Source organism: Pan paniscus, chromosome 9 (genome assembly GCF_029289425.2).
Source record: "Pan paniscus chromosome 9, NHGRI_mPanPan1-v2.0_pri, whole genome shotgun sequence".
NCBI lineage: Eukaryota > Metazoa > Chordata > Mammalia > Primates > Hominidae > Pan > Pan paniscus.
Genome location: NC_073258.2, coordinates 104,035,648 through 104,051,188, shown reverse-complemented (window position 1 = coordinate 104,051,188; position 15,541 = coordinate 104,035,648). Strand labels below are relative to the sequence as shown.

The following is a 15,541-nucleotide window of genomic DNA, read 5'->3' as shown; positions in this document are numbered from 1 at the left end:
CTCTAGAAGAGATTCTTCGAGCTTGGCTAGCTGTATTTTCTTATCTTCTTCCTGTTGTAATAGTTTTGTTTTCTGTTCTTCTAAATCAGGTTTCTCATGCTGAATGGTTAAAGCTAAAAGCTTGGGAAAACAAAAAGACAAGGTAATTCTAGCAATAAGGCTTACAACAAAACAAAAACTTCCTGCAAACAGGCCTTGTGTTTGACAGACTATTACAAATATGATACTATGTTATCTCATTTCATTCTTTCTAATTAAACATAAGACACCTTCAACAATTACATCTGATGAAAAAGAGACAAAACAGTTAAGCTGATCAGTAAAATATTAACTACTGTAGAAAAGCTGTAAGAAAGTACATTACTTAACATATCAATGTGTAATATTTAGTTTTAAATTAAATATACTAAATTATGAGATTACTATTTTTTTAATAGTAAGTATTCACATTAACAAATAAAAAGGGCCAGGCACGGTAGCTCACGCCTGTAATCCCAGCACTTTGGGAGGCCGAGGTGGGTGGATCACGAGGTAAGGAGTTTGAGACCAGCCTGGCTAACATAGTGAAAGTCCATCTCTACTAAAAATACAAAAAATTAGCCGGGCGTGGTGGTGGGCGCCTGTAATCCCAGCTACTCGGGAGGCTGAGGCAGGAGAATAGCTTAAACCTAGGAGGCAGAAGTTACAGTGAGCCGAGATCGCGCCATTGCACTCCAGCCTGGGCAACAGTGCCAGACTCCGTCTCAAAAAAATAAAATAAAATAAACAAATAAAAAGATAAAATACTATGTCATCAAAACCACAATAAGATACCACTTCACTCCCACTAGAATGACTACAATTAAAAAGATACATAACAACCAGAGTTGGCAAGGATATGGAAAAAAGCGGAACCCTCCTATATTTCTGGTGGGAAAGTAAATAGTGCAGCCACTTTGGAAAGATTTGTTTCTCAAATTGCCAAATATAAAGTAACCATAAGACCCAGCAATTCCACTAAAAAAACCATTGAATTATACATTTTAAATCAGCAAGTTGTATGGTATGTACATTGTATTTGTTAAAGCTGTTATCTGTGAAGCTGTTGAAAAATGCTATGTCAAATTGTTAACTCTGAATACTAAAATAGAGAAAGACATTGGTATAAAATATGTAATTCAAAATCTGCTGTATAAGCATCTTCATTTAGTTCTTGCTAAGTAAGACCTACATAGCTCCTTTTTTGCAACTGCTGTGGAGATCTTTTACATAGCAGGAGCAATTCTGTCAATTAATTCTGCCAAGTTTTGAGTGATTGTCACATTGTTTTATTTAAAAGAAGTATCATCAATTCAATCAAAAGATATTGTTCATTAAAATATACTTGATGAGTCATATGGTATACAAAGAAATATTTTGAAAGGACAATTTTAAAAATTACAATCAAGTAAAAATTGCAGCAAATATGTATGCTATCATATAAATCAAAAGATGAAAAAAATCTACTATTGTTAGATGAGTAAAAAATAGGATGATACTCCAAAAGTCAACTGGCATTATATCTTTAAAGGGGAAAAAATGAGTTAGGAAACATGTGAGTATGGACATGAAAAATCATTTTGAAATTTATGTAATAATTCTAAACTGTAATGAGCCATATGAAGATAAATTGACTTCAAAGATGCCATGTGTTCTAATGGTTAAAAAAAAATGCTGGCTCAGGAATCAAAGACTCTTAACTAGCTGAACAAGTCAATTAGCTACACTTTTCACAATTAAATTTCAGTTTTCAAACCAAAAATATAATGCAGATAATCTTAATCTCTATGATCCATCAATCTCTCAAATTCTACCACATATAACAGAAATAAACTTTAAAATTAGAGTTATATTAAAAGGAGCAGCAATTTGACATTAGCATCAAATGTACAGGTCTAATACATATGGTAAATGAAATAAGCCAGAATGCTTCACTCCAACATACAAGTATTATTTTCAAAATCATAAATGTAAATACTAATTAGTCTAACAAAATAGCTTCTCACTCACAATGTCTAATAGGTATATAAAGCTCGAAAAGATTCCAAGGTAAATTATTATTATCTATGTATACCTGCCCTCGTAATCCACTTCTTGTTGTAGTAAAGTTAACCTCAGTAACAATGGAAGCTGCATCCGGTGGAATAAAAGGATTTGGGTTTCTTGTTGACAAAAAGAGGCGGAATTCTTCATTGTAGTCAATAATTTTGTCACCTATTTGTACCACATAACGTGGTCCTATTTAAAAAAAAAAACACAATTGGTTGGTCTGAATCTTCTGTATTTCACTATACAATATTTGAAAATATAATTTTTAAGTACTTCTAAATATAGGCTTTTCGACAGAGTCTAAGACAGCAAAAGTTGGGTTACCTGAGATACTATTAGCAGAATGTTCTATTTATCAGCACTTGTGCAAGCAATGATAAATAATATTCACTAAGAAGATCCTGGGATACTGAAGCACCCAAGGAATATCTATTCGCATTCAGTATGGTTTTAACATTAATATGTTTCATATTCCAAATTGCTCTGAAATGGCTGATTATAGATGACAAAAACAGAAATCCTCAATTATATTTTTTCTTTACTTCTAAATTCATCATTTTAAAAGTGTTTATTGCACTAGTATTTAAGATACAGTATTTGAAAACAGAATGATGGTTAAAAAAACAGATTATCACATGAGTAAGTGAAAACTACACATTATCAACAAAATGAAAGAACAACCTACAAACTTGGAAAGAGTTATTTATAAACCATATATCAGATAAGGGGTTAATATCCAAAATGTATAAAGAAAAAACTCATACAATTCAATAGCAGAAAGACGAATAACCTGATTAAAAAGCGGGCAAAGGACCTGAATAGACATTTCTCCAAAGAAGATACAAATATGGCCAACAGCTATATGAAACGATGCTCAACATCACTTATCATGAGGAAATGCAAATCAAAACCACTATTAGATATCAACTCACACCTGTTAGGATGGGTATTATCAAAAAGACAAGAGATAACAAATGTTGATGAAGATATGGAGAACAGGGAATTGTTGGTGGGAACGAAGACCAGGGCAGCCATTACGAAAAATGGTAGGAAGGTTCCTAAAGAAATTAAAAACAGAACTACCATATGACCCAGCAATCTTTTTTCTGGGTATATGCCCAAAGAAAATAAGTCAACACCTCATAAAGATATCTGCACTCTCATTTCTTCACAGCATTATTCACAACAGCCAAGACATGGAAACAACCTGAATGTCCATCAACAGATCGGATAAAGAAAATGTGGGTCAGACATGGTTGCTCATGCCTGTAATCGCATCATTTTGGGAGGTTGAGACGGACGTACCACTTGAGACCAGAAGTTCAAGATCCATCTGGGAAACATACTGAGACCTCGTCTTTGCAAAAAAAAAATTTTTTTAATTAGCTGGGCATGATGGTATGTGCCTATAGTCCAACATACTCAGGAGGCTGAGGCCAGAGGATTATTTGAGCCCAGGAGTTTGAGGTTACAGTGAACTATGATCACACCACTGTACTCAAGCCTGGGCAACAGAGTCAGACCATGTTCTAAAAAAAAGAAAGGAAAAGAAAAGAAAACATGATGTGTATACACAAACACCCACATGCACACAATGGAATAATGTTCGGTTATAAAAAAGTAGATCCTGCCATTTGCCATAACATGTATAAACCTGGAAAACATTATACAAAGTAAAGTAGGCCAGACACAGAAAATTACTGCTTGATCTCAAATATATAGAGACAGAGAATAAAACGGTATTTACCAGGGGCAGGTAGCAGGGGAATGAAGGAGGGGATGGGAGATGTAGTCAAAGAATACAAAATAGCAGATATGTAGGATGATTAAGTCTAGAAATCCAATGTACAACGTGAGGACTGTAGGTAACAAAACTATTGCATTTGGGATGTTGTGCTAAAGGAGTAGAGTTTAGCTGCTCTTGACACACAAAAAGGGGGCTAGCTGTGTAAATTGATAGATATGTTAATTTGCTTTACAACAGAAAAGCATTTTATGATCTATATGAATCCCATAATATAATGCTGTAAATCTTAAATATGCACAATAAAATATTTTTTTAAAAACCCAACAAAAAAGTTGAAAGTTAAAGAATGGAAAAGTATATACCATGTAAATACTAGTCCAAAAAGTTAGTGTAACCACTCTAATATCAGACTTTAAAGCTTGAAACATTTATAGAGATAAAGAAGAACATTTCATAATGATAAATAAGACAACTGAATAGAAAGATGTCACATTTCCAAAAATGTATGCATCTAATAACATAGCTTTCAAAATATTTAAAACAAGAACTGACAGAACTAAAAGACAAATTCAAAATCACAGAAACTTTAGGATATTTATCTCAATACATGATAAAGCAAAGAAAAAAATAAATTAGGGCATAGATTTGAACATCACAATTAACAAACTTGACACTGTACAGAAAATTAATTAACCTGTACAGAAAATTAAACCAAGCAAGAGCAAAATTCATAAAATTTTCAAGTTCCATAGAACATTTATAAAAAATAACCAAATGCCAGATCAGAAAGAAGGCTCAATGGAATTCAAAAAATTAAAATACTTTACAATAAGTTCTATGACTAAATGGAGATAAGCTACATATCAATAACAAATATGTAACTAGAAAATCTCCAACCACCTGAAAATTAAACAACAAAATGCTAAGGAATTTATAAGTTGAAAAAAGAAACTGAAACTTGGGTAGGAAGCTGAAGAAGGGCTTAAAGGAAAATTGATAGACATAAATGCATATATTAGAAAAAAGAAAAGACAATCAATATTTTGATTTTCCATTTCAAAAATCTAGAAAAGACCAAATAAAATTTGGAGAAAGTGATAGGAATGAAATAACAAAGAGCAACATCAATTTTAAAATACAGTTCAGAAAATCAACATTAAAAGTTGGTTGGCTACGCACAGACTTGGGAAATATGGTAACATTAGATAGTGGGATTCCAAAAGTGAGGGGGGATCACAGACTAAAAAACTTCTTCTTGGATACTATGTCCACTATCTGGGTGACGTGATCAATAGAAGTCCAAACACAGCATCATGCAATATACGCTTGTTAAACAAACCTGCATATGTCCCCATGTGAATCTAAAAGTAAAATTTTTAAAATTGAAAGTTGGTATTTTGAAAAGATTAGTAATATTGATAAATCCCTATCAAGACTAATCAATGAAAAGGATAATAAAAATTATCAATATCAGGAAAAATGAAACATCATTACAAAGCCAACAGACATTGAAAATATGAGAATATTATTTAAAATATATACTATGTGATAATTTAGATAAAACAATCGCCTAAAAAAATACGACTTAACCAAAGCTGACAGACACACAAAAAACACAATACAAACAAAACAAAATAATCCCAGTGTTTAAAGAGCCATAGCTCACGTTTACCAGCTCTTTACAATGAAAGATAGAACATCATGGGAAATTGTGCATTATGTCAGTAAAAAGGACTTAATAGAGGCTTGTTAGAGGATTTTGGCTTGTGTTAGGCGATTTATAAATAATTCAAGAAAAATGTACTTTTCCTGGGAATTGGGTGTGATCAGAAAGAGCAAACAATGGTTTGGTATCTTAATTTTTATGTATATATAAGAGAAACGGAGTGGGACTAAACTATCATTGGTAAAGAAGCAGGAGTCACTCATATTAACTGGGAGAAGAGAATGTTTGGTTATTTTTGTGTTACGGAAAGTGTTCCTGTTTTTTGTGCTCAAACATGACTGCAGTCAGAGTGACCTCTCTGATGTTGGTGTTTTATGAAATGATTTATGTTCAACAGGAGTACACAAAGTCCAAGCTATTAGAATCTGGCCAGATCTCAGTCTAGAGTAGTCAGGCGCTGCTTTTTTTCTTTCTCATTTACTCAAAGTACAAAAAGAAGCAAAACTTCTCTATGCTGTTGTAAGTTAAGAATGTGGTTATCCTTGTGGAGAAGAGGTGTAGTAAGTAAGTGGGCTTCTGGAGTGCTAATAAAGCTCTTATGTCTTGATCTGGGTGTTTATACAGGTGTATTCAATTTGTAAAAATTCATTAGCTATAAATTTAGGTATTCTTTATGCATATTTATTTTTAAATAAAAAGTTAAAATAAAAAATGTTTTTCTTTGGTGAGTAGAACTAGTCATGGGAGGGGAGGAACAGAATGCTGTTGCACTTCTGTATCATTTGACTTTATAACCCATGCATGTACTACTTTGATAAAACATTTTTGAAAATATTTTAAAATAAATATTTTATTGTCTAAAAAAGACTCTTCAGTGTTGTCTCATCTCTTACTCATAGAAAATATCAAATGTAGAACTATAGAGTCCAACACAGTCTTAACTGTATGAATTCTTAATTTACATTGGAATTAACCTGTGATGCAGTTAATTTTGACTACTTTTTTCCTCTGAACACAGAATCTGTGTTGTACTTTAGATAACTAAAGACAGCACGATTGGGCACAGGTACAAGAGTTGGTCTCTGGGTCCTTTCCAGGGAAAGTGCCAATTTACATGGCTATTGTTTTCTGAACCAACATAAGGCTTGGATATTTTGTTTTTTTGTTTGTTTTTTTCAGTCAACGTGTACAACAGAATGAACATTTGGGGTGCTTGGATACATGGATATATTTAGATGCACTCACTGTGATATCTTTGGTTACTTCTATAACAATCAGATAAAGATTCAGGCAAGATCAACCTATAAGGTATACCCAAATCCTATCAATATTTACAGCTGAAAGAAATGTATTATGACAGAAAGTGAAAAGGAATCTATATTTTTACACCAGGCAGGGGTGCTCCACAATTTTATCTGTCTGAATTTTGGAAACTAATGCTGCTGAAGGTTTACTACGACCATTCAAATTTAAACCAGGCAGTGGCCACCATAGATTCCATAGTACCTGACATAACAATGAATATAAAAACTGCTGTCATAACTGATACTTAGTATGCAGACTGGGATATTGCTAATTATTATTAATTATTTCTTTTTTATATTCTTTTGGAAAGAAGACCAAAATCAGTTCAGCTATTTTATGCAGGATACCTTTATAGGTCCAATCACTTCAGAAACATATTATCAACTGAGTTAGATGAATTCAAGTACCATGAGAATCTCCATATAGGTCCAAATTCCATTCCATTATGTAGATAAAATTTTGATAATGGTCTCCAGTGGGAAAACTTTTCACATTGTATTGTATACCACTCGGGCACAACTCAAGATGAATGGGACTTAATTAAAGGCAAATCTAAAACTCTGGCACCCAAAGAAGGAAATAAACATTTCACAAGGAGATATCCCACAGCCCATTATAGACCAACTGCTTGCTTTACAGCCACTAAATACAAAGAAAGAAAGATAACCAACATCTGAATACCCTCTTGGCCTATAAAAAGCAGCATGTTCCATACCTGGAAATTTTACCATAGCCCCTATATCTTGTCAACAAACGTGGCTAGGTTTAAATCACAGCCCTTGCAAGAGACAGCTTTGGAAGTAATTGAGGCAACTGTAAATCAATCCTTGTCTTCGGTCCCTATATTCTTCAGGTACACCAAATTACAGATATCTACAAATAATCTTACAGATGAGCAAATCCAATGCAATGCTATACCCATCAACTAACCACAGGTACAATTTCTGGCAATCTATAGCACTAGATATTCTGGACAATGAGCTCACTTCAAGTAGTGTTCCTGGCTAGAAAATATGCCACTCTGAGACCAACTAAAATATACCTGTCCAGAAACTCATGGGTTGGAACTAGTGAACTAGCTTAAGGTCTCTCAACCTTAGCAGTATTAACAATTTGTTCTGAGAAATTATTTGTTGTAGGTAGTTGTCCTGTCCATTTTAAGATGTCTCTAGCATAGTGGCCCTCCACTCCAGCTGTGACAACCAAAAATGTCTCCTGACATTGCCAAATATTCTCTGGGAGACAAAACTGCTTCTAATAGAAGAACACTGATCTACCAGTCTTCGTGCCATTGGGTCACCCAGAAGCAACTGGACTACGAAAGACACATCCATAGGGAGATATACCTTTTGAAAACAGAGACAACAATTAATCACAAATTTAACCTTTATGTTGCATATACGTATGCCTGTCTCTGTAGGAACCATGCCTAAAAGGAGGCATCTGGACTAAAAGAACCAACCACAAATGTTTAGCTGTCATCTCTAGTATAATTCCTGGTTCCATACTCAAACTCAACATGGAAATAAAACAACCATAAAGGATTAGAATGCTTAATAGAAGATACTTTTGATGTCTGTGGTTCGTAAAATGTAAAACTATTAGCCAACTACACTAGCCTCTCCCTCAACAACTTCTATACAGTTAGCTGGTCCAATTGTCTTCAACTATTTACCATCTGCAAACTGCCACATCTTCCTTCTGCCTTGGCTGAGCTCCTAAGCACACAGGAAACAAAGTAAAAAAAAAAAAAAGAGAGAGAGAGAGAGAGAGAAAAAAAAGAGAATTTGAAGAAGTATACCTTGCTCTTCTAAGATCAATAAATAAGATTTTTGAAGAGCATAAATTTGTAGGAGAGAAGTACATTCTATTCCTATATTTACGTCTGCTTTAAACACAGTAAGTAGAAAAGTAATTTGTATATCTTAGATTAAGGACATTGGGATGTAAACAAACTTAGCACAAACTTTGTTTTATGTGATTCTAGGACTACCATCCTCTGTCCCCAGAGTTAATGTATGACGAAAAAATGGCAACTCATGAGGAACTTATCACTCTTGAAAAGGACAATATCTGGAATATACACAAAGGGGATAACAGACTAGTGTGACATGAATACATCCAACCCTGGGGAGAAGATGGAAAAAGTAAGATAGGGTCAATGGTTAACTCTGTTTTCCTAATTCTGACATAAACAAATTGACCTAACAGCCTTGCATAACTACCTAGAGCAGTTCAAAATGTGAACCAATCATGATATAAAATTTATCACTTTTTTCAGGGGATCTAGTCAACACTCTACACTCAGACAATGCCACATATACCATTAAAACCTAACACTAACCAGAACTCATGAAGATTTATATTTAATGAGTCCTTCAGGACCACAGTATAGAATGAAGAATGTCAAATTGAGATGGCCCTAAAGGTTCATTTCCTCCTCCTTAAGATGCCATAGCAAGAAACTAGCTCAGCAGATCTGAGTTACCCCCAAAAGAAGGACCAGAAACAGAGCTCTGGAAGACAACTCCATTCTAGCAAGGTCACTTTCTTGATTACAAGCTTCTGTTGTTATATAGTAGCTTAGATATTCCCTGCCCTTTATGCCTATAAAATATATTAAGAGGATAATGTTACAAAGGCCCCACTACTTGAGTTCTCATAACATATCAACCAGTACTAGGCCAAACATATCTATGTGAGGGACAATAGATTATCAAAGAATAGTGCATGCTTTGCTATTTCTCTGCCTTGCCCCAATAACATCAATTTTCTATTTAAAGTTTGCTATGCTAGCAACGTATGTGGCATACATTCACGTACGTATATGTACATGTCTACATATGTATGTGTATACACTTTGCATGATATGCTCTTTAAGTTTCAAGGCATAGCTTTCTAATCATCCAAGACTGGGCTAGGTTCCTATGCAGAAAAGAATTAACATAGCAATCTGAGACTCTTTAGGAAGGGCTGCTTGTAAAGTTGGCCCATAACCAGCACCTGGGAACTTAGATTTTGGGAGAGTTCTCACCATCCTCAGAACTCAAAAAAGTGGCTCACTGTGCCTAAACTGTTTGTACAAACAATATAGTTTATGCTACACCTGCTTTCCTTCAGGGAGTCTAGAATTTTGTAATGTGCTAGGGAGAGTGTGCTTACGTAATCAACCCCCAGTAAACTATGGGTGCTAGGTCTCTACTGAGCTTCCCTGATAAACAACGTTTTACACATATTGTCACAACTTTACACATATTGCTGAAGGAAGTAAGCCCATCATGTGTGACTCCACTGGAAGAGGACTCTTGAAAGCTTGCACCTGGTTTAATTACTTACTTTGGAAATTTAAAAAATATTTACACTCTGGAAAGTGTCAATTATTTACCTTGAGCAACCAGATCTCGTCTCAATAATGGATACAGAACAGGTTCTACACCATCCATCTCTTGTATAATAAGGGTTTTCCCAAAACGTACTGCTAATTCAAGAGCTGTGATAAAGTTACTATCCTAATTGAATAAAAAAGAATACGTATTAATTATTTAATTACTTTAATATTTACAAACATCCTTAAAGATTATGAATGAAAATATTAACACAAATAATATGAATATTTAAAAATTTAATATTCATGTTAATAATTCAAATTATTCATCATTGTTTTTCTACTCATAAGTATTTGGTAATTATTTTAGTTGAATAAATTATCAAAAAATTTCACAATTTAAATACACAAATAAGAAAAATAAGAACTTTAACATTTTTAAAAATTGTGGTTAAAAAAGAAATGCACATAACCTGAGATCTAACCTCTTTACCAGTATTTAGGTGTATAGTACAGAATTGTTAACTGTGAGCACAATGTTGCAAAACAGATCTCTAGAACTTTTCCATCTTGCATGACTGTAACCACTGAATAGTAACTCTCTATTTCCCCCAAAATACAAAAGCCTTTCTTCGATTTTCTACAGTAATTTCAAAATGTTATAGAAACACAATTTCAAATTCTATAAGTAATAAATTACTCACCCATGTATTAATAAGAACCCTACTCTGCTTATGTTCAGAATCACACATTGAATGGGGGAAAAAAGGCAAGATGATGAATTCTAGTAACATTTTCTTGGTGGATAGGTCTGATAATTCTGAAAAGAACCTTTAGGCAAAATTCAATAATCAAGAATTTTAAGGCTTTCTAGATAGGGAAGGAGTAGTTTTAAACATCACCCCAGGCGTGTGTCTGTGTGTGTATGTGTGGTATGTGTGTGTGTATATATATGTGTGTGTGTACATATATATAAAAGTAACTATATAGTTACTTATATGTCTATAACTATGACTATATATACAGTACTTATATGTATATAACTGTAACTATAGATATATAGTATATTTATATACTTATATGTATATAAGATATATAGTATAGTGATATATGTATATAACTATAACCATAGATATATAGTACTTATAATGTATATAACTATAGAGATATACAGTATACTTATATGTAGTCATACATAATGTTGCAAACCATAAATGATTTGCATATATAGTTATATATAATATTGCAAACCATAAATGATTTGCATATATGCAAACCATAAATGATTATTAAAGTATTTTACATATTATTTAATTTATAATTATTCTTATCACACAAAAAATAAGGTAGATAACCCCATTTTACAAGTAAAATAACTTTTAGAGGTAATTTTTGAAACACCTGAAAATTATCTATGAAAATTAATCATATATTAGGTCTTCCTTTAAAAAAATAATAACCTAACCAAAAATAATTTCCTCTGCAAGGTAAACATGAAACTGAGAAGTCACTACCAAAAAGACTATGATTACATTTCACTGAACAATTATCAAATCTTGGGATACATTAAAGATGTCTGTCAATGAGTTAAAGAAATTGGAAATTATGAGAGGCATTCAGAGAAACTGTAAATATGCTAAAAGGCTAGAAGGCTTTTCTGATTCTCCAAGCTAACTTAAAAGCTCCTACTTCTACAGCAGCTTATACTTGTGTCATTAGTCATAACTTAGTGCAAAGCTTCTTTAATTGTTTCTCTATCCTACTAGACTGTCATCTTCATAAGGGAAGGAACTCACTATTAAATTCCCAGGGCTTAGATCAATACCCAGAATCAAATAAATATTCTTATCTATTTTTTACAAATTAGAAAACTGAAGCTAAGAGTTTTATCTCTCGCCCCAGGTCCCATACAATAGGACCCAGTGTTGAATTTATGTTTTCTGATTATAGACTCCAAGATCTTTTCACTATAAGAGGTCATTCCTAATTGGTATGTAAATTATAAATAATACATACCTGCTGATTGATAACTTCTAAACATGAGTCTTTCAAATGTGTTTTTAACCACTCTGTAGCTTGGGAAGAAGGATCTATAAGAAATGGGCACACTCGACTCTAGTACAAAAAAAAAGGAAAAGTAATGTTTTTTAATGATTATAAGCTTTCATTTAAATGGAAATAGTTTTCTAGAAATTATAAATCAATTACTAAATGATCTTTTCTCTCAAGCTTTGGAGAACACAAATATACAACCATGAAAAAGAAACAAAAATACAGTTTTTAGCTGCATCACAAGCCATATTAACAAATCTTCAGTGACCAGGAGTTAATATTAGGTAATTACATTTAGCCAGAATATAGAGAGTACAGTCCTACTTAACACAAAATAACACAGAATATCTGTACTAACATTATGCTAAGCAAGAGCTTTAGTCTCAAGCTGATGTCATTTGCAGCATTCTTTCTGGCTTTTAAAATACACAGTCAAATTATTCCCTATCTATCTATCTATCTATCTATCTTCTTTGTTTGAATAAAAACTATAAAGGCCATAAAAAGAAGTATGAGCAAATCATTAAAATACTGCTAATTATCAATATAATTGTTTACATTTTAAGACATTAATTCTTCTAAAGCAGTATATATCCAATATTACTCAAGGAGTATCCTGGAAGAGAAAATTACATGGGCTGTAGGTTAAGATCTAATGAAATGAACTAAAAACTAAATTCATTATAGAACATCCTGCACTAATTAAATTCTAAAGAAAAGGAAGTCAGGCCCGGTGTGGTGGCTTTGGGAGGCTGAGGTGGATGGATCATGAGGTCAAGAGATCAAGACCATCCTAGCCAACATGGTGAAACCCCATCTCTACTAAAAATACAAAAATTAGCCAGGCGTGGTGGCAGGCGCTTGTAGTCCCAGCTACTTGGGAGGCTGAGGCAGGAGAATCGCTTGAACCCTGGAGGCGGAGGCTGCAGTGAGCCAAGATCACACCACTGCACTCCAGCCTGGCAACAGAGACTCCATCTCAAAAAAAAAAGGGGCGTTAGAAACCAGTGAAAATGCCCTCCACACACAAAGGCACTTAGTAGACAGAAGAAAGCCAATTATAAATGTATAAAATGTATATCATATGTATGATAAATTTAAAAGTCATTTAACAATCATTGCTACCTACTAAAATTTAAACCGATCTAATTTTTCTTAAGTTTTCACATTTATCTGAAAAATGTAATGCAATTGTGTGCTATAAGAATAAGAGAACACATATGAAAGTCAGAGTAAGATGAAAACTTAGAATGGGGTACAGCAGTCCCCCTTATCAACAATTTATTTTCATGGTTTCAGTTACCCATGGTCAACCACAGTCCAAAAATAGGTGAGTACAGTACAGTAAGATATTCTGACAGGCAGAAAGAAAAACTATTCACTTAATTTTTATTACAGTATACTGTTATAGTTGTTCTATTTTATTATTGTTGTTGTTAATCTCTTACTGTGTGTAACTTATACATCGAACTTTATTATAGTATGTATGTTTAGAAAAAACATCGTATGTATATATATGCATGCATGTATATCATAGTATGTATGTGTGTATAAAATAGTATGTATGTGTTATATAAAAATGTATAACCCCATATATAAATATGGGGTTCAGTACTACCTGAACTTTCAGGCATCCATTGAGGGTCTTGGAACACATGCCCAGGAGAAAAGGGGGGAACACTGCATATCTAATAAGAACATACAGGTTATCTCAGTGGCACACCAAGAGGGAGGCAGATAGTGGGAATTATCTGCCCTGTGGATGAATAGTTTTATATCACCAATGCTGTTTACAATTGCTAGCACATGGTGATAATAAAGAGATGAACAACTTTAAAACAGCTTTATTATTATTTTAAAATGGTCCACAGACAGGGTACCTTGTTTTCACTTGCATCCACAGTAGACTACTCCCATCATACCTCCTGATACGTTACACTGTATGAGCATCACCCAGCATCTATTTCTAGAGGTTTCACTTACTGCTCCATCACGTAAATGTACTACTCGAAGCACAATGATGTGGTTAGTAAATAGCCTGTGAAGTGTTACAGGCTGGTGCTGCACCCAGGTTTTTGATCTAATTTTATGCTAGCATTCAATAGCACACATTTCACAATTCTGCATTTTGCCTAACTACAAAAGTAATTATTTTTAATTTTTAAAAAGTTCTTACCCATGATTTCAAACCAATGATCTGATGCAGTTAAATGAAAAGAAGAAAGGTAATGTTTCAAAATGTTTTTAGCAAAGAAAACATGCTTAAGTTTTTCAAAGGGTACTTACAAGTTTGTTGTCATCTTATTTTACGTCTCCAGACAGATTTAGATAAGATTTCCATGGTACATTTTATCTCTGTATTCCATGATTAAATATAGTTAAATTCTACAACTATACTCAATCCAAAAATGTTGAGCTTTCATTTATTTACTCATTTGTTCATTACTTCATCTACTATATGTTGGATAACAACTATAGTAAGATAGTATGAGGAGTACAGAAATTAATAAAATACATTCCCTCCCTTAACCTCAATAACTTTACAGGCAATAAAGATGCAAAAATAAAAATTTCATCATCAAGAGGTGCACAAGTTGCTACCGAAGGATGATAGGCGAAGTTATGGCTAGAAAACAGTTCAAGTCAAACTAAGACAAGAGAGATCAGCTAGGCAAAGAAGTGAAGAAAGAAAAACATTTCAGGCAAAAACAACAGCATGATATAGAGGGGAATAAAAAGGTTTGGAGTATTTGGAAAACTTAGAGTACTCTGGTATAGCTAAAGAAAAATAAATATGGGCAAAGGTGATGCATATAAAATGGCAGGAGTAACCTGGAGTCTGTCTGATCATGATCAGCTTTTTATGCCATGTCTAAGGATAATGAAATTTTTATACTGCAGACAATTGGAAATCACTAAAATATATTAATTGAGGCAATATTATGATCAGATTAATGTTTTAGAAAAATCACTCCAACAACAGTAAAGGAAGTGGTACTGGAGACAAGGAATCAGCTGGTATAATGATATATTTATCCATATACAAAATGATGAAGGCATAAATGAAGCCACTGGCAGTGGAAGTGATTAAAACAGGATGAATTCATGAGACATTTGAGAAATAGATTTGACAAGATTAGTTGAATAATTAACTGAATAAAAAAGTAAAGAGACATAGTAAGAATGACGTGCAGGGTTGTAGCTTGCATTACTGAGAAAAGACTGTGATATCTCTGGTGGTAGAAAATAAGAGAAGCAGGTTATAGGGAGTGAGAGGAAGAAAAATGAGTTCTATAGTAGAGAGCTACCTTGCCTACCCTGCATGTCCCACTAAATGTATTTCTGATGGGTTATCAATATGATTAGATGATCTAAGCTA

The 15,541-nt window shown here is 33.4% G+C and overlaps 1 protein-coding gene across 2 annotated transcripts in view; it reads right to left on the bottom strand.

The window, feature by feature from the left end:
* DYNC2H1 (dynein cytoplasmic 2 heavy chain 1) overlaps positions 1-15,541 on the bottom strand; it is a 374,041-nt gene that overhangs the window by 227,407 nt on the left and 131,093 nt on the right. Inside the window, exons 64-68 of one of the 2 annotated variants that reach the window (XM_003828371.5) lie at positions 14,339-14,359; positions 12,127-12,225; positions 10,171-10,294; positions 2,093-2,256; positions 1-120 (exon numbers count right to left, since the gene is read on the bottom strand). In XM_003828371.5, the coding sequence (XP_003828419.1) occupies positions 1-120; positions 2,093-2,256; positions 10,171-10,294; positions 12,127-12,225; positions 14,339-14,359 (528 nt within the window). The remainder of the gene's footprint in view (positions 121-2,092; positions 2,257-10,170; positions 10,295-12,126; positions 12,226-14,338; positions 14,360-15,541) is intronic. The other variant, XM_003828370.6, reaches the window with a different exon arrangement.